General features: G+C 38.7%; 1 protein-coding gene across 1 annotated transcript in view; it reads right to left on the bottom strand.

The window, feature by feature from the left end:
• Positions 1–19,240, bottom strand: part of SLC36A4 (solute carrier family 36 member 4) — a 50,501-nt gene that overhangs the window by 2,337 nt on the left and 28,924 nt on the right. The window contains exons 9-10 of the mRNA XM_017837778.1: positions 6,229–6,398; positions 333–502 (exon numbers count right to left, since the gene is read on the bottom strand). Coding sequence (XP_017693267.1) covers positions 333–502; positions 6,229–6,398 — 340 coding nt within the window. The remainder of the gene's footprint in view (positions 1–332; positions 503–6,228; positions 6,399–19,240) is intronic.

Raw genomic sequence — 19,240 nt, forward strand, 5'->3', positions numbered from 1 at the left:
GATCAATAGATAAACATTGACATGTATCAGCAATGTGTGTCTCACTTAAAAAAAAAATTTTTTTTCAAATAAATTTCAAGTTGGCAGCTTTAGGGTATTACTGGCAAAAGATATGGTTGTCAAATAATTTGTCACACCTACAAAAGTGTGGTTAAAATACAAATACAGCATTAGATTCCTTTGTTCATGTAAGTCAAAATATAGTGAATTGTTGAAGCAAAATTTCAGGATTGCTAGCCTCTGGAAAAATAAACAACAACACATGTTTAAATAAGCAAGTCCCAACAAAATGTAACAGCAAGATTTTTTATGGATGTTCTGCACATACTTACAGGTTGAGCAGACTAATAGTGCTCTCACCACAAGCTCACTGAGTAACTTCCACTTCTGCTTCACTCTGGAAGTGACAACTGGAATGAGAATCTCCGCAGGGACATAGAACTGAATCGAATAGGTCACAAAAATCCCAAAGGAGTACAGCATTTTTACGGACTGATATAACCTATTGGAAACATTTACACACATTCACGTAAGTTGCAAACTCTTCATAAAAAAATCAGCTTGCCAATGGCACTAAGCCTAAATATATATATGTGAAAAATACACTTTTCCCCCCGCAAACACGAATGTTACATTACAACAGCCTAAGAAATCGCAGAAGATAAGCCAACTAGAGTAAATCTTCAAGAAACAGGAAGTGCAGACACCCTTATCACTGCTACGTGTGGCTGAGTAAACAAGTGACAAAGAATTATTCACACTATCAACAGTTTTAAATTTAGATGAAGTTTAAATCCATGCTGCATAAACTACAAGCATTTGTCATAGGTCTGCTTGCAGTCAACTGATAGAAATTATGAGTCTCTTCACATGATTTTCTTTCTAAGAATGCAACTAAGGACATTATTAAAACTTTGGGTAAGGGTTTGGTTCATTTGCCATGGGGTATTGTGTGTTCACAAATGAGCAAGGGAATATTTCTCATAAACAACATTTTTCTTTTTTGCTTCAGTCCTTAAAGACAGATTGAACTGAAGCAAAGGCAACATGCTTAAGAAAATAAAAAACAGAAGCAAGGGTAAGGAAAGAACAAGTAGGATCTTCATCTCTGTATCTCTCAAAGCCTGGCAGGGGTCACTCAAATGTTTCCTCTTTGAGTGTCACAGTCTGTATCTGTACAAGTAAATAAAGTCCAGCCACGACTGCTTTTGGCCCCTTGTCCTGTGGCCAAATGGCACAACATGGCAAAGTTTGTATCCATACAGTTCAGTTCTTCACCACCACAACAGGATGCCTCCATCATCCTTCCTTCAACATTTTGAAGGATGTGTTGAACACACAGTCAGTAATGGTTTTGAACACTGAAGTGGTGAACTGCTGGTGAACTTGAATAGCCCTTTCAGCTCAGTCTTAGGTGTTTCTCATCTCACAGCTACAAGCTAGGTCATCAAGTTTTCCATTTTTTATGATACTAAAAGACTGCTAACAAACCAATAAGGGGTTTTTTTTTAGATGAACAAATACACAGAAGTAATTATTTTATATATATGTATGTATATATATATTATATACATATATACATTCTATGATTCTATGATATGAGGGAAAAAATATGCTTCAACTAAAAATACATTTTGACTAATAGGTTCTAAAATATCTGTAACAAAGGTTTGACCATCACTGTACACAACTCAGTGAAGCCCCAAAGGCATATTCAAATGGATAAAAAAACTATTATATCAATTTCTGTGGTGACATAATGGTGTAGCTAGTTTAGAAGCCACAGCTTTTGTGACACACTTCTTTTTAGAAATTTCAAGGAAAAAAGAGTCACTTTTCTATCAACTCTGCATGACTGTCCTTATTCCAGAAGCTTAGATGGATTTTAGCCAATTAAAAATAGAAAAACTGACCCGCTATCCACAATTCACCTCTAATCCTCAGGCTTCAGACCATCCCAAACCTTTACAAAAACAATTTTTAAAAGATACTCAAAAACAGGATTCAAAACTTTAAATACACAGTTGTTCAAAGTGAGTGTCTCCCTTACAGTAACTAATTTTCTATAGATCTACAAGGATTAAAACCTTCCAAATTAGAAAACAATTTTTATGTTACTGAGGTGATTTTACTAGTAATTTAATATTATACTCCAATCAGATAAAGATGGCTCCTTAGGCTACCTTTTAATAAAAATGTAAATCATTCATATGTGCTAAACCTCTTTTTAATTCTACATTTGACATTTCATTGTACCTCTTTTAAGGGTAGAAACATTGGCAAGTACTGTAACAAAACTTGCATAACAATACAGTTAGACCAAATAGGGAATTAATTACACTAAGCTTTCATTTTAACTAGTACCATGTAAAGCCTCGTTGAACTTCAATATACTACAGTGTTTGTATGGTAGTTAACCTTTGGGATTCACTGTCAGGGAACTGTTGCACAAAGACTCACTGATGTCTTAACAAAGAACAGGTGGTGAAAAGAACCTTCATATTCAGCCTCAAGAAGATGAGAACTAACCATGGGCAAAGAAGAAAATTTTTGCAATGAGGGTGGTGAGCCACGGGCATGGGTTGCCCAGAGAAGCTGTGGATGCCCCATCCCTGGAAGCATTCAAGGCCAGGTTGGACAGAGCTTGGAGCAACCTGGTCTTGTGAAAGATGTCTCTGCTCACAGCAGGGCAGTTGGAACACATGATCTTTAAAGGTCCTCTCCAACCCAAACCACTCTATGATTTTATGAGACCCAAACCAAGGACACTACCAAGTACTAAAGCACAATTTTCCATAATCTACATTTGCAAATACTGCAGGACTTGGTTCAAACTGATGGTCACATGACAATAATTACTAAGATTCCAAGCAGCTAACTGTATGTAAAAAGAGAAATGCTACTTATGAAATAAACCAGAATTCTTTGATCCCAGAAAAGAGTTGTAAAAGATCAGCAAAAACAAGCTGAAAACTTCTCTTAAAGTCCATTTTCAACATCTTCTAAATAATATATTATGCTGAGTGATAATTTGTACCATCAAACAGCACCTAAACTAGAACTGCACTAAGTGGTTCCTCCAAAAGCACCAATCTAGCAGGATGATTTTAAGAACATGAGCAGTCTTCTATTTAAATTAAACTTAAGTACTTAACCAGTCTAGGGCCTGTGCATGCCTTCCAGTCAATTCATCTGCAAGGACATCAAATAAAACTCAGAAAGCAGCAGAATTCTAATTTAACTTTCTTTACCAGGAAAGGCTTATTTTTAAGCAGGGGTTGTCCAGCTGGAATGAAACACATAAGCCAAGTCTCACTGCTTAGGTACATTCCAGGCTCTTTTGCATGACCATCTTCTTATAAAAACCTCCCCTGCTCCTTGCATTTCTCTAGTACAAACTGGCAACTTACTGGCTTTTTATGTGAGGACCAAATACCAAAATACTGTTCACTGGAAATTTGTTTTGTTAGCACAGTGATTGCAACCTCTTGCCCCTCAGTATTGTATTAGGTAGACCCACAGTATGGCACAGCAACAGCATCGTACATCACAACCCCTGGGTGCACCCATGAGCTGCTTCTCCAAATTTTGTTTGCCGCTCTGGGGTGCTATCCAGGGTAAGACAAAAACAGATGACTTTGTTAACTGTAGATATGTGCCCTGAGTAGTTTTGAGGTTATTACACTTAGAATGCCAATTTTCTACCCTTTAGAGCACCAGTTTCCATCTCTTTTATTATCTCTTTCTGTGCATTAGTCCTGCAAAGCTATCAGGATAAACATCATCATCACATCTGCACTGTAGCCAAGAGCTACTTGAAAACTCATATGTGAATAGCTCTGTTAGATAGCAGGGATGCAGAATAAAGTTCATCGTGTTGCTTGCACGAGCGCAATAAAAAGTGACAGTGGGTAGCAATGTTACCTTATTCCACATTCCTCTCACTCCTGCTTTTTTAAGAGCACTTCTCTTAAGGCACAAATAAACCCAGAGCTACCATTTAAAACAAACTTTTCACTAATCTTACAAACAACAAGCACTGCCATGTAATATTCGAAATAAAAGTATTTTCCCTTTTAGATGCATCACACAGACAGAGTGGATGCATTAAATATTTGTATATTCCTGAGTTTTTCTAATGTCACAGAATCAGAGAATGATTTGGATTGGAAGGAACCTCAAAGATCATCTACTTCCAACCCCCCTGCCATGGGTAGGGTCACCTTCCACTAGATCATGTTACTCAGAGTCCCATCCAGCCTGGTCGTCAACACCTCCAGGGATGGGGAATCCACAGCTTCTCTGGGCAACCTTTTCCAGAATCTCACCACCCTTATAGCAAATAATTTCTTCCTAATATCTAATCTAAACCTGCCCTCCTTTAATTTAAAGCCATTCCCCCTTGTCTTATCACTACATGCCCTTGCAAAATGTCCCTCTCCAGTGCTCTTGTAAGCCCCCTTCAGGTACTGGAAGGTGGTCTAAGGTCTCCCTAGTGCTTTCTCCAGACTGAACAGCCCCAGCTTCCTCAGCATGTCATAGGAGAGGTGCTCCAGCCCTATGATTATTTTAGGTTCTCCTCTGGCCTTGTTCCAACAGGTCAGTATCTTTCTTGTGCTGAGGACCCCAGAGCTGGATGCAGCACTCCTGGTGGGGTCTCACAAGAGCAGCGTAGAGGGGGAGGATCACCTCCCTCAATCTGCAAGCCACACTGCTTTCGGGGCAGCCCAGGACACAGCTGGCTTTCTGGGCTGTGAGCACACATTGCCGGGTCATGTTAAGCTTTTTCTCCATAAACACCCTCTAGACTTTGTCCTCAGGGCTAGTCTCAATCCATTCTCTGACCAGCTTGTATTTATGCCTGCGATTGCCCTGCCTTGCACTTGGTCTTGCTAAACTTCTCATGTATCTATGTACAACGAAAGAAAACAAATATATATTGTGAGCAATATCTCCAAAAACCAGAACCACAGGCAAAACAGGAAAACAAAATCCCCCAAAGCTTAAAAAAACAAACCAAAAAAACTTCCCATAAAATGGAAAAAAATTGAGGGACAAATCTCAGTTTTTACAACAGTAGTATAAAAACAAAACAAGTAAACAAGCAACAGATGAAAATTCTAGCAATCAAAAAAAATTCATCCTTCAAGACCCATTTTATTATACTTTCATGTATTAAACACTGGAATCAGACAGGCAATTAAACAAAAATATTAAAAATGCATGGCTCATACTGACTCCAAGGAATGAAAAGGAAGAAAAAGTGAAAAAGTAACACCTAAAAATTAAGAACTTTCTTTACACATGTTCTCCTCTTTTTCAAAGAGTAAAAATCGAGTCAGCACTCAGTTCATTAAAGCAGGGTTTTTTTCCCCACATAATTTGAGATTTCACTACTTCAATAAGCTGCCACAACAGACATTGAACAAGTAGATGCAAGCACATAACCTGTAACTCATTATTTGATTAGAATGAAAACATTAGAATACTTTTCAGTTTTAATACTTGTGCACTGCTGATATGCCTAATTTTAGGCCCATCAGACATAAAAGTACTAAAAAAATTTAGAGTTATCTTTAAATTAATAGTTACAGTATATATATCCATCCATAGACAGATACAGAACTAACAGTGCACCAGCTGAAATTGTCTTCAGTGCTTCTTTAGCATGTGACATGTGGAGCTCTCACAGCATAAAAAAAACTAAAGAAAAATTATAATATCCTTGAGACACTGGCAAGCATAAGCTTCACTTTCCTGATAGGAAGCCATTATTATATGTTATCCATGAACTTGCACTTGAACTACAAATCCATTCAGCTTTGGTGTCTTACATCCCAGTTGTTTACCTGCTAAACTCAGTGATTACACTAAAAAAAGGCACGATATTACCAGGATATCCAAGGTAAAAGTAGCTGTTTTCACAACTGTGTTATAGCTGGTTGCAAACTGCATATTCTGCCCTTGAACATTCCAGGAACTAGCTTCTGCTAGAGATGGAATAATTTATAATAAAGATCATTGATCTGTCCCCATATTCAAGTCCTTTTAATATGCAACAAATTGCTGGCTAGGACCATAGCTCTAATGTAGAAGGCACAGGCACAGTACATACATTATAAGTCTGAGCATCTATCAATTATAAGCCTGACAGCACTGAGGCACAGAATAATCTTTGCAACATTCATGCCTTCTAGATTACTACTTTTAAGTCACATACACACTTACCATTTATCTTGTGGCAGGTTTAAAGTTATGCTGCCTTTGACTTCATCCCCAAACCGCAGATATCCCAGAGTGGCTAGTGAGATATACAAGGTCATGACTATTCCCATCCCAATGTTCAATGCCTGTGGGAAACGTGTTGTGTCCTTCATTCTGTTTTCCAATGGCAGTACCTGGAAATAGAGGGAGAATCAATTACATTTTATGTCCTAAAACTACTTTTCTCCCCTATTTCAAAGTCAATTTCCAAAATTTTGCTGGTTTTATAAATAAATAAGATTATTCTACAATAATGTTTTAGAGCCTGAACAGTCACAGTGTTTTAGGTACCCAACAGAAACGTTCAATTACTGAAAAGCACTTATCTTGGTTGAAAAACAGCATCAGTGTGGGAATATAAAGCAATATTTATAGGTTAGAAAAACTGTCAAGAGAAACTTATGGTGTCCAGATGCAAACACGTAGGCAATATGAGTAACATGAATTTTTTTGTAACAGAATTGTTCAGAATCCAAGGATATTTCTCCTACTTCTGTTAGGTATGCCTGCACTGTCAGTATCCCATCACAGACAAACCTACTGACACCCAAGCTCATGCTCAGCACTCAGCCCCAGCTCTCCCAGCAGGGAAGCTTGAGCCCATGACAACCAGAACACAGTCCCACACTCTTTTTCATTTTTCTGACAAGAAATAGGGCAGGCCAGGCACAGTAAGCACTTCTTTCTCTAAACATAGTGTACGTGCCTTGTGCCAGAACTATAGTCAATCTACCTTGCTGGGCTTGCCATCACTTCAAAGTGAAGACAGAGATGTTGCAACCATTACTACATGAAGTTTGCTGGAGAGTCTGCCTTTTACAGGTACTATATAACATTCAGGAAAATACACTTAGTAAGTTCCAACTGAAGTTTTTAGGCACCCAGATAAAATTTCTAGGCAAGGCAGTAAAACCAAGTAACAGGTTCACATGCTGTTCTTTCCAGCTTGAATTTCATCAGCATTAGCAGATCCTATGATGTCATTAAACACAAACTGAAGGTACATGCATGCTCCTAGATAACCATACCCTCCCTATCTCTTTCAGAGAACTGTACACTCAGATACACAATATGGGACATAGTTCAAGATTAAAACACCTAATAATAGTTACATCTAAATAAAACATCTAAGCTTCTATAATGAAGTCAGGTAATGAAGATCTAGTCAATACAGTCAGTGGAATAAAGTCCCCAGTTCAGCCTGTCTTTCAGTAGACATGCTGGTTATATTTGATTAACAGCATGGCACTGTTAATTAAACAAGCTTGTCATCTCTAGTTAGCACTTATGTTAATCTAATACAGACAAAACAGTCTCAGTGCAACAGGTTTGCCCTGTAAAAGCTCCTGTTTGTCACACAAAATTGCCTTTTAAATTACTCAATATCTACTATTCAATTTAAGCAATGTGAGTTATGAAAAAAAGGATATTTCATTCACTAATTAGCAAATAAATTTATATATTTGGATTACTAGCATATTATTTTCTATAGGGCAATCATTCCTTTCCTCCTAGTCACCTACTGACATTCACTTCCTGACTTATCACTGCGTATCACTACTGCCAATCCATCCCATATTATACTATTTCTCCTACATTAGAAATCCCAAAGAAGTAATTTTACACTTGAGAACAAAGAGGTCCCTTAAAAAGTGCACATTTAGAGGCAATTTTCATTCCTATTCAATTAAAATACATTATACATCGTCCTGCACCCTAACCCTCACCGCTGCGACCCGGGTTCGATTCCCAGCCCCCCGGGCAGATGGAGCTCATCAGCCCTGTAAGGCAGTCCATCTAAGAGAAGGTCACTCTAAACAAACCTACGTCCTGAGACCCTCACTGCCACTGTCCAAGCTTTGCTCGGCCCCGGCAGATGAACCTCAGGATTAAAGGGTGGGCTCAGTTCAGCGCACGCTGGGTCTCACCTAAAAAATCCACTGCGCAGGCTCGAAGGGTTAATGAACCTTTCCCAAATCTTTGCTCGCGAAGACTGGCCATTACTTACTTATTACATCGTAACTTCTTTACATAATTTGGAGCCTCCACTGCTGATGTTTTTCCTCCAGAAAAAAAATCTGAGCTTGGACTGTAACTTGATCTGGTGGGGAATGCAAAATTTAAACCAAGAACAGTTTCAAAAATTAAATCTATTTTTAAATGACTGATGAGCAGCAGGAAAAATACAAAAGGAAATATGAGGCTACAAGTATTACTTCAGTGTGACACAGACAAAACTTGCTGATTTCTCGGAATTAATTAAGCCTCTGTGCCTGTGTAGTGCTTATCAAGCCATCTTTTGATATTTAACATCAACAACTGCCAGTTAGAGCAGAACACACCTCAGATTCTTTTGTCCTCAGTTGCAATTAGACGGTTTTAATACACCGCTTTATTAAGAGCGGTGAGGATGAAAATTAACGGCAATTTTTTCCTACACTGGAGTTCTCCCATTCTTGACTTCCTACTAACAGACAGCATTTGAGTCTGAACCAGTAGCAGAAACTCATTCAGCGTGTATCTGTTAATTCTCTGGTTATTATAAACGGAATATATTTTCTGCATAAGCTCTGCCATGTTTTACAGCTTCTGGGAACCTTAGCAAGCACGAATTGCTACTCTAAGATCTTATTCCAAGCTACATTATCTCTGCAGAGCTGCAATGGCAACTGCTCGCCCAGCAGATATCAGGAGTCTCTTAGTAAGCTCACTGGCCCACAGGTTTAATTTCCAGAGTCTCCGGTATTAATTTCATACACTCTTAGCAGAAGGAGGACTGTGAACTCAGATACACATGCTGATCATGGAAAAAAATCTCACGTTTTTCCACCATGACTGCTGGCCAGAAAGGAATCCTTGAGACTGCCTGCCTCTCTGAACCTACAAAAGTAATCCATGGGTGACTAATTAATAGGGGAAAAAATTTCCTGTGGTTTCACAGTCAGAGGGAGTTAAACTCAAAGACTATAAGAATGTTCATTATAATAGACCTGTTGGAACAGGTCCAGAAGAGGGCCACAAAAATGATCAGATGGATGGAGTACCTCTGCTACAAAGACAGGCTGAAAGAGCTAGGGCTGTTCAGCGTGGAGCACACAGGGTTCCAGGGTGACCTTATTGCAGCCCTTCAATACTTATAGGGGGTCTATAAGAAAGATAGGGATAGACTTTTTACCAGTCCAAGCATTTACCCACCGCTGCCAAGTCCACCACTAAACCATGTCCCCAAGTGCCACATTTGCACGTCTTTTCAATATCTCCAGGGATAGTGACTCCACCACTTCCACCAGAAACCTATTTCAGTGCATGACAACCCTTCCTGTGAAGAAATTTGTCCTAATATCCAATCCAAAACTCCCCTGGATCAACTTGAGACTGCTTCCCCCGTCCTGACCCTTATTACCTGGGAGCAGAGGCTGACCCCCACCTGCCTACAACCTCCTTTCAGGTAGTTGTAGAGAGCCAGAAGGTCTCCCTTGAGCTTCTCTTTTTCCAGGCTAACCAGCCCCAGCTACCTCAGATGGTTTTCATAAGACTTGTGCTCCACGCCCTTCCCCAGCTCCATTGCCCTTCTCTGGACATGCTCCAGCACCTCAATGTCTTTCTTGTTGTGTCAGGCCCAAAACCAAACACAGGATTCGAGGTGTGGCCTCACCAGTGCCAAGTACAGGGGAGACGATCACTGCCCTGGTCCTGCTGGCCACACTACTGCTGATACAGGCCAGGGTGCCATTGGCCTTCTTGGCCACCTGGCCACACTGCTGGCTCATGTTCACCCACTGTTGACCAGCATCCCCAGGTTCTTTTCCACTGGGCAGCTTCCAGCACCCTTCCCCCAGCCTGTAGCACTGCCTGGGATTGTTGTGACCCAAATGCACGACCCAGCACTTGGCCTTGTTGAACCTCATACAGCTGGCCTCAGCCCATCGATCCAGCCTGTCCAGATCCCTCTGCAAAGCCTTCCTACCCTCCAGCAGATCAACACTCCCACCCAGCTCAGTGTCATCTGTGAACTTGCTGAGGGTGGACTCGATCCCCCTGTCCTGATCACCATGGCCTCCAACCGTCACATCACCAGTCCTTCTCAGTTCACAAACAGCAGGTCCAGCAGGCACCTCCCCTGGTTGGCTCATTTACCAGCTGTGCCAGAAAGTTCTCTTTCACACACTCCAGGAACCTCCTAGACAGTTTCTTGTCTGCTATGTTGTATTTCCAACAGACATCTGATAAGTTAAAATCCCCCATGAGAACAAGGGCCAGTGACCATGAGACTTCTCCCAGCTGCTTATAGAATATTTCATCTGCCTCTTTATCCTGGTTGAGTGGCATATAACAGACTCCAAACAGGATATCTGCCTTTTTAATCTTCTTACATTTTAACAAACTTCTTTTATAGGCTGACAATATTATCATACAATTGTCTATCTGAAACTTAGTTCATAAATGAAAATAAAGAGCCAGTGACACATACTATGTCCAATGTGTTTTGACTCCAAAGAAAGCATTCAATTTTTTTTTAATTTCTAGCTATACTGCGATTTTTTATTAGCATTTCAACGTAGTCAATTTGAACACTTGCATTTCTCCAAGAAAAAAGACTTTATTAAAAGAAAATTAAAAAACAATTTTAAACCATTATTGGACAACTTTCTTAAGCGTACTAACTCTCGTTTTTTAACTAACCATTAAACCAAGTTTAGTCATTAAACACAAAATCATTTCCTGCACACTAATGAGTAGGTAAGAATAAAACTTACTCATCTAAATGTGTGTTCTCATATCACCAACCTTACTTTAACATTACAACCTTCATTTATTCTGAATTTAAGGAAAAGACACATTAAAAAAATATAGGATAATATCACTAGTGAGACACATTAAATATAATTTCAATATCTAAATATGTTAAAGATACTAATTTATCCCTGCTTATCTTTGAATTATTATCAACACTAGATCTGCCTCCAGGGTGAACAGATGAGGATGCTAATGTAGCCTTTCCTGTATCACTCAGTACAAGCGAGAGTGTCCCTTCCCAGCCTCAGCACAAGCCTTCCCAGATTCAGATACTCTCTCTGCATAGCAGTAGACATTACAAGACAGTTGCTGTCACTGCAGGAGGTGCTTCCCTTGGTAGAACTGATGCCCAAAGTAATTATGTGAAGAATTTGAGCCACGTTTTATACAGTATCAGTGTCACCTATTCCAGACAAGACGAAAAGTTCTGCACCTCGCTGAATTAACATGAAGCCAAGTAACAATCAATTTATATATACTGTATATTTATATATATTGTATATTACACAAACTCTCTGCTCCCTAAGCTGCTAAATTCCATCAGGATCCAAAGGATTAGTGAAGTGTTCACAAGGAGACAGGGGCTGACAGGAGATATGGTGTGAGCCAGTGCTTGTTCTGACACTGTGTCACTGTTGGGCAGCTGCTGGATAGATTTTCACGTAAAATTTCTTTCTAGTCCCTGCACAATCATTCTTGTGATGACTTCAGAAAACCTAACATTTTATCTGAATGCAAAAGATATAAGGTTCTTTTCACAAATGCTTTTTAGTTTTGGCTTGATTACTTCCCTTCTGGAACACTGAAGCTGAACATGCTTTCTTGCCCTTTTTTCTAGAGCCAGAAATTAATTTCACTCTTCAATTCTTTTAAATTATTTTCTTAAAAAGGTAACACCTTACCTAGACAACTGAATAGCTTTGGAAAAAAAACATTCACACCTCTGATTCTTTCTCTCTGTCCAATATTGCATCATAACACCTCTCAAAGGGGATATTGCATCAACTCAGTATGACACACTAAGGCTTCGCTGTTGCTCTGTGCTTGTTCAAACACCCATTTCTGCTACAACAGGCAGTATCATTCATCTAGTCCAATATCTCCCATACTCTTCAGATCAATAAGTACATAAACAACCGCTGCACAACCTAGTGATGGGAGATACTAAGGTCAGGGGAAACTTCGGGGAATAGTCTTCCATCCCAAGCAAGGTCTCTGGAGGCAGAATGATGCAGGCAAGAGAACTGGAAGATGAGCTGAGATTCAGAGTTTCAAATATTATATTTTTAACCTTTTTTTTTTAAATGGGTCACTTTCATGCTTCTTATTTTCATGCTCTGCTTCCTTCAAGTTCTTTCTCCCTCATTTCACACTAGTCCCTGTCATAGCCCCAAATACCTATGAAATCAGGTATTTTAGACAAAACCGATCGTTTTCATAATTTCTCATTTTCTATCATTGTTTTCCCTCCTCACTGAATAAATTCTCTATCATTTTTCTCCGTCACTTGCTTCGCAGAGCTTTTCCTATAATTTTTGAGACATCTGCACATGTCACTACCATTATCTTCCTTGAACTTAATACTTGGTTCATTTAGTTACAATCAACCTTTGGTTTCTTAAAATTACAAAACAAGCATAATCCATCTTGCTTTCATCCACACATAAATTCAAAAGTACCCATCATTTACTGGCAAGGAAGCACAACTGAATCTTTGAAATGACCTGGCTCATATGCTATCATCCATTATGCAAACTGTTTTCCCTTTCATCTCAAGCTCCATGAAGTAGGTATAAACATCCCCAATAATACCACTGTCTCCCCATCCCTTGCCTTGAATATCCTGCTACACTCAGTCTTTTCTGCAACTAAGCTGCAGGGGACTGCCTAATACTGATTAGAAATCTCTACTGTATGTTTTATATGACTGAAGTAAAAAAAAAAACTCACAAGAGAATTCAATCTGCAGGTAATCAGGTAAACTGTGATTTAATTCTCACGGCCAATCTTGTAATGGATAATTTAACAGCAGACACACTTAGTGTTTAAATACATATGGTTATCTTTCCCTTTCTCAGGAAATACCACTAAAACGGCAAGAATGAAGCAATCCTCCATCCCTGCCACTTTTAAAAGATGTATTTCAGGCAGAAGAGACAGCTATACAAAAGATTTTATTAGTTTAAGCTAGAGACAACTAGAGAATTTTGGAAAATTAAACCCAATATGTTTATCAATTTACTCATGGGAAAAAAAATCCATCTATAATCATGTCCTACAGCAACAAGATAAAGCTCTATTCAGTCAAAGCAAAAAAGCTGAGGAAGCGGATACTGAAGGTATTCAAAGTATGTAAACATAAATTCTACTATCTAACCTCCAAAGACAAAATATTAAATCCTCAGCAAACCAATGGAGCCCAGGCCTGGCCCATTCCTTCTTGTCTGCAGAAGGTACCAATGAATTCATCTGTTCACTGAAAGGTGGATTTACAACCACACAACGTACCAGGGGACTGTCTGCAGCAGAAGTATGGTTTCTCCAAGTAAAATAATAATCATAACATACATCAATATTACATTGCTATGCTTTGCTTGCCTGTCCTTGTTCATGTCCTCTTGCACTGCACAGAAAAAGTCTCATGCGATATTGTAAGCAACAGGCTTTTATGCACTTTTGGATATGTTTTTAAAGCTCACTCTCTTTAGGAAGATACAGAACATCACTGTTAGGAAGACGTACAATAAACAATCTAATTTTCCATAACAGTTCTCTCCTGACTGCAAATAAAAAGGCAACTACTATTATCCAAGGAAAGATGCAAGTCAAATGGTGACCATACGTCAATTTTTATAGTAAAAGTTTTATATGAAATAAATAAATCCAGAAGACAAGTTCTCACTACAGAACACTACCTTCTGAAATCTGCTGAGCAATTTCAATCTCTCCAAAAATCGATCTCCTCAGATTCCAGCTAAGCAGTTTCCTACCTGTTTCACCAGGAAAAAGAACTACTCATATACCCAAAAAATCAAAATCCATTCTATTTGCCTCTTCTGGTGGCCTTGATTTAACAATGCTCGCAGGAATTGTATAAATCCTACTTCGCTTGTCATCTAAACCTCACATTTTCTACAGAGGTTCTTTTTTCTTTTTCCCTTTTTATGCTTAAGAGCCTGTTTATCACTTTATTGTGACATTTCGTTAATCTTTAGCTTCGTCTGAAATTTAACAGAAGCTCTGCAAGTTTGTGTACTATCATGTCTTATTTAACTTTATTTGTGCATGAAATCAAAAATACTCCTCTCCAATGCAAACTGAAAATGAAAAAGTAGCATCTTTTTTCAGTCACTAATACTTTTTAAGTATTTGTCCTGTCAAAATCACTGAAGTGTTATTTGCTTTGCTGCCCTTTACAATAGTATGCAATTTTATCCAGCAAAAGATATGTCAATAGAAAATATTACTCAGCCTACAGACTATACAATACTATATTCTAATATGTCCACTATAAATTACGCTTCTCCCAAAATTTCTACCAGTTAAGTGCTAAAAGAAAATATTACTTAGAAACACAAACGTTGCTGGAGGGTATGTTTCAATCTACTGCAATAATAAATAAAGGTACAGTATATGATCATGTATTTCTCGACTCCTTCTGGCTCAAGAGTTAAAAATTAGTATTTTCAGCCATAAAATAATTATTTTTCAACTGTCTCCATCATGCTTGATCCATTAAATGTAAATTATTCTATGACTCACAGTAGACTTAACTTAAAAAATAAATATGTTGGCAAAATATTTAAGAGGTAAACCAGAACTTAAACTTTATTTATTGTTATGTTTAGACACACATATGCACATACGCTGCAATGCTACCTTTGTCACTGAAAAGGCTGCATAGAATCTATTATAGATGGTAAAGATGCTGCCAATTAAATGGTAGATATGAAAATCTAAAACCAAGGATGCAAGTCTTTATTCTAGCTAGCTGCTCTCTCCAAGAAAAGTTACTAATGTTCCTGCATCTTCAGAGCTATATTCAAAAGGTTTGTGTGTCTTTTGGTATACATACTGAAGACTCATATTTCCATATTACTTAGACAATTCCATACACTCTAGAGAAGTACTCAGTCAGAACACATCAGAAAGGAAATCTTGCCTCAGACCATTACAAGTAAGTTTAACATAGCAGCCGTTTAGAAGAATTACAGAATGATGGGCCAGGGGAACAAAAATTCTGACTCCAAAAAAGCAAAATACACTACAAATAATTTCAAGTCAATGGCAAGTTGGATATGAGTCAGCAGTGCTCGGCAGCCAGGAGGGCCAACCATGTCCTGGGGGGCATCAGGCAAAGCATCGCCAGCCAGTCGAGGGAGGGGATTGTCCCACTCTGCTCTGCTCTGGTGTGGCTTCACCTTGAATATTGGGTGCAGTTTTGGGCATCACAATATAAGAAACATATTCAGCTATTATAGAGTGTCCAAAGAAAGGCAATGAAGATGGTGAAGGGCCTGGAGGGGGACGTACATGTTGAAGTCACTTGGTTTGTTCAGCCTGAAGAAGAGGAGACTGAGGCGAGATCTCATTACAGTCTACAACTTCCTCATGAGGGGAAGAGGAGGGGCAGGCATTAATCTCTTCTCTGTGGTGACCAGTGACAGGACTCAAGGGAATGGCCCGAAGTTGTGTCAGGAGAGGATTAGGTTTAGGATTAGGATATTTTTTCTTTACCCAGAAGGTGGCTGGGCACTGAAACAGGTTCCCCAGGGAAGTGGTCACAGCACCAAGCCTGACAGAGATCAAGAAGCGTTTGGACAATACTCTCTCAGGCACATGGTGTGGCTCTTGGGGATGGTCGTGTGCAAGGCTAAGGGCTGGACTTGATGATACTTGTGGGTCCCTTCAAACTCAGCATATTCTTTGATTCTGTGATTTTATAACTGCTTCTTAATTATATGTAATATTAGCATAAACAGTACATGCCTCACTCTGCCTCTACTGCATGTATACTTAAGACAGACAAGTTTTCCATTTAAGACAGGGTAACATCTAAAAAGAATTAGCTTCTGTGCCTCACTGAAGCCAAGTCTCAGACCCCAAACCCCAACTGCCACAGGCTGGCAAGGCAGAACACAACAGCTTGGCACACTGTCGCTCTTGCCCTTTGCTCCCTTTCTCAAAGTCATGAACCACATAATGATTAAGAAATGTTTCAGGTGAGTAAGCAGTAAACTTAAATGCCTTTGTTGTCCTATTTGTGAAAATGCATGTGTATCATAGCTTTTCTAAGGAAAAAGAAACTTGTGGATGTTGCAAGAATAAGGGATGAGATGCTGCCTGAAAGAAAGTTATACTCTAGATTCTTCTGCTTGTGTTATTAAGATTTGCCATTAAAACAGGAAGTACTAAAGGTAGAATATGTACAAAAAAGTGGTTCTCCAGGGTGAAAGTAATTTTCTCCATAATCAGGAAGTGCAGGATATTGGTGAGGAATATTTAATTTGATAAATTACATTTCTTGCTGACACAACATTTAGAGTCCACTTTTACCAACGCACATTTAGGAGCAAGTCATCTCCCACAGTCATGAAATCCAGTCACCTGCACTTGCTTGTCCAAACACAGGAATATCCTCAGAAAACTCCCATCTTTCACATTTTGAGGATACAAGCCTTTGCATCATCTCAAAAGAACACCAATGAAATGATACATCCTGGGCCAAGTAGATGATAGGCCGAGAAAATTTAGATGATGTCATGTTACCTGTTAAATGTCTGCTTCTATCAAATCCAGTCTGGTCTTAAGGACTACAGAAGCCTGCCATTGGGTTTCTTTTTTTATTTTTTAAAGGATAATATTAATCTGGCAAAAGAGTTTTTGACAATGAGAGGCTTTTATCTCAAAGCCACAGGCCTAACAAGCTCATCTGCATTACTTTCAAAATCCAAATAATGACATTTTAAAATTATAATCCACTTAGTTTTCTCTTTTTAAATCTTCTGGAATTGGTTAGCTGCTGCCTAATGTGATTCCAGAGCCTGTCTTTTGGTATACAAATACCACCATATCTTCTACTGCAAAGCTCTGATATCCAAGTTCAAAAGCAGTCTGAATAGACATTTTCAAGTAATAGGCTAAAATATAAGAACTCTTATTTTCCAAACCTCAAATTAATGTTGGGAAGTAATGTTTTCTCTTCACTAAGCTAATCTGTCTGCAGTACTCAACAGTACTGCAGTACAGGGGGGGAAAAAAGTCATACTCAATTGTACAAACAGTAGTTAACTTAGCATATTTATATGTAATGGAGAAGGAAAATCATATTTCCTGTGTAAATGTTATGAATCTATTTCATCCTCCTCCCCTCTGAAGCTTATTATAAAATATGACTTCCACATTTGGATTTGATTTTTTAAATCTAGGACAGAAAAGCTAGTCAGACTTTTGCTGCAAAATATTTATTGAGTGTAACTGCTATTACATAAGCACAACATTATGCAAAACTATTACCTCCACATGGTAATGCTACAGACAGATGCAAGCCTGAAGGCTTTGGTTTTACACTTCTAAAAAGTGTGTTCAAGAGGCTTAACTACATTAAGGGCACACTCAGTCTGAAGTTACTTTTAGTTCAGTAACAAAAATTTCACATTCATTATAAAACCAGGCCTACTCACCTTTGGAATATGAAAGAGGAACTCGAACATGGTTCTTACAAAATAACATTACGTGTTCCATGAAAGACACATTCACTGCATTCCATCACCTGCAGCTCCTGTGTTCAGTAAGTAGTGTTGGTACTCTATTCTATGGCCTGAAGACCAGCCCCACAATCTGCCAGGCAGCATCATCTGGCACAGAGAACCCATAGCCAGAGAGAAGCGAAAGCACAGAGGGAAAGAAGCAGCCACAGAACCTCTCATCCCCAGCAGAGTCCTGTATTCAAAAAGGTCCACTCAGGGCTAAATATACATTTTCTCCATCTCCTAATCAACATACTGCCTTCTGAACCAAAATCTTCACTTTAAAGCTTAAAAAACCCCAAGTATCTTAAGCGGTTTGTTGTATCCATTTTAGAGTACTGCATTTCTGTTGCATCCATTTTAGAGTACTGCACTTCTGTTGCCACTACGGTTCCACAAACTGAACTGATGTCAGAAGTCCATATGACTTTCACAAGGTCACCCTGATGATCTTACAATCTTATAAGTGTTGGAATTCCAAAACAGTGCTCAACATTGTGAATGATAACCACCAGACTGACAGTACTGAGCTTTCAGCTGCTGTTTGCTAACTCAGTATCAAGGGATCACTGGGTGCCCCTGCTGCCAACTTGTCCTCTTTTCACACAGTAATGACTACCACTCAGCTGCCAAGACATTCACAATTTGCAGCAGGAACCTTTTACCAATGTGCAGTAACCCCATTTTTACAGACAACTCAAAAAGGGAGCAAAGAAATAAATAGCACAAGAAACCGACTGTAGAACTCTTTAATCCTGTTACAAGTATCACTCAGAGTTTAGCATGAATTAACATTAATCAGCTCTTTGATAGCACTAACCTTATTCCTTATTCCAGCAGTTGTAGCAACAAGCAAACAACTTGCCTGGACTTTAGCAAAATGACAAAATTGTTCAAATTTGCCATCAAATAAGAGTTTAGACTGATCTCACAGGCAGACATGAACAGCTCAGTTCATCATCATAATATTATCAATTCATTATATCAGTTGCTTTTATTTTAATGAAAAATATCTCAAAATAGTTTTATAACACTGGTTGATGAAATGTTTAACTAGCTTTTAGTATTTCACAAGTACTAGTTTCTAGGCACTGCCTTGGTTTCTTTGAGATTCTATATTTCAATTTTAAAGAGTCTATCTTTCCTTCTTTGAGTTATTACAGACTTAAATCAGTAAACTTAAGGTTCTTAAAGTTTATTTATCTAGGGATAACGATAGCTAAAGCAACAATATTCCAAATTGCTTCCATACTGCTGATTTCCTTATTATACAGGGACAGCTAATCAGTTCTAAGCTAATAACAAAGTTTAACCAAAACCCATGTTCATACACTCACCATCTATAAGAGAAACATAGTCTCAGAAGATCAAGAAGAAAATTTTACTATGAATCTGCTGAATCATTGCAGCTTCCCAAAACATGTTCCCTA

The sequence above is a fragment of the Lepidothrix coronata genome, unplaced genomic scaffold (assembly GCF_001604755.1).
Source record: "Lepidothrix coronata isolate B3197 unplaced genomic scaffold, Lepidothrix_coronata-1.0 Scaffold310, whole genome shotgun sequence".
Classification (NCBI taxonomy): domain Eukaryota; kingdom Metazoa; phylum Chordata; class Aves; order Passeriformes; family Pipridae; genus Lepidothrix; species Lepidothrix coronata.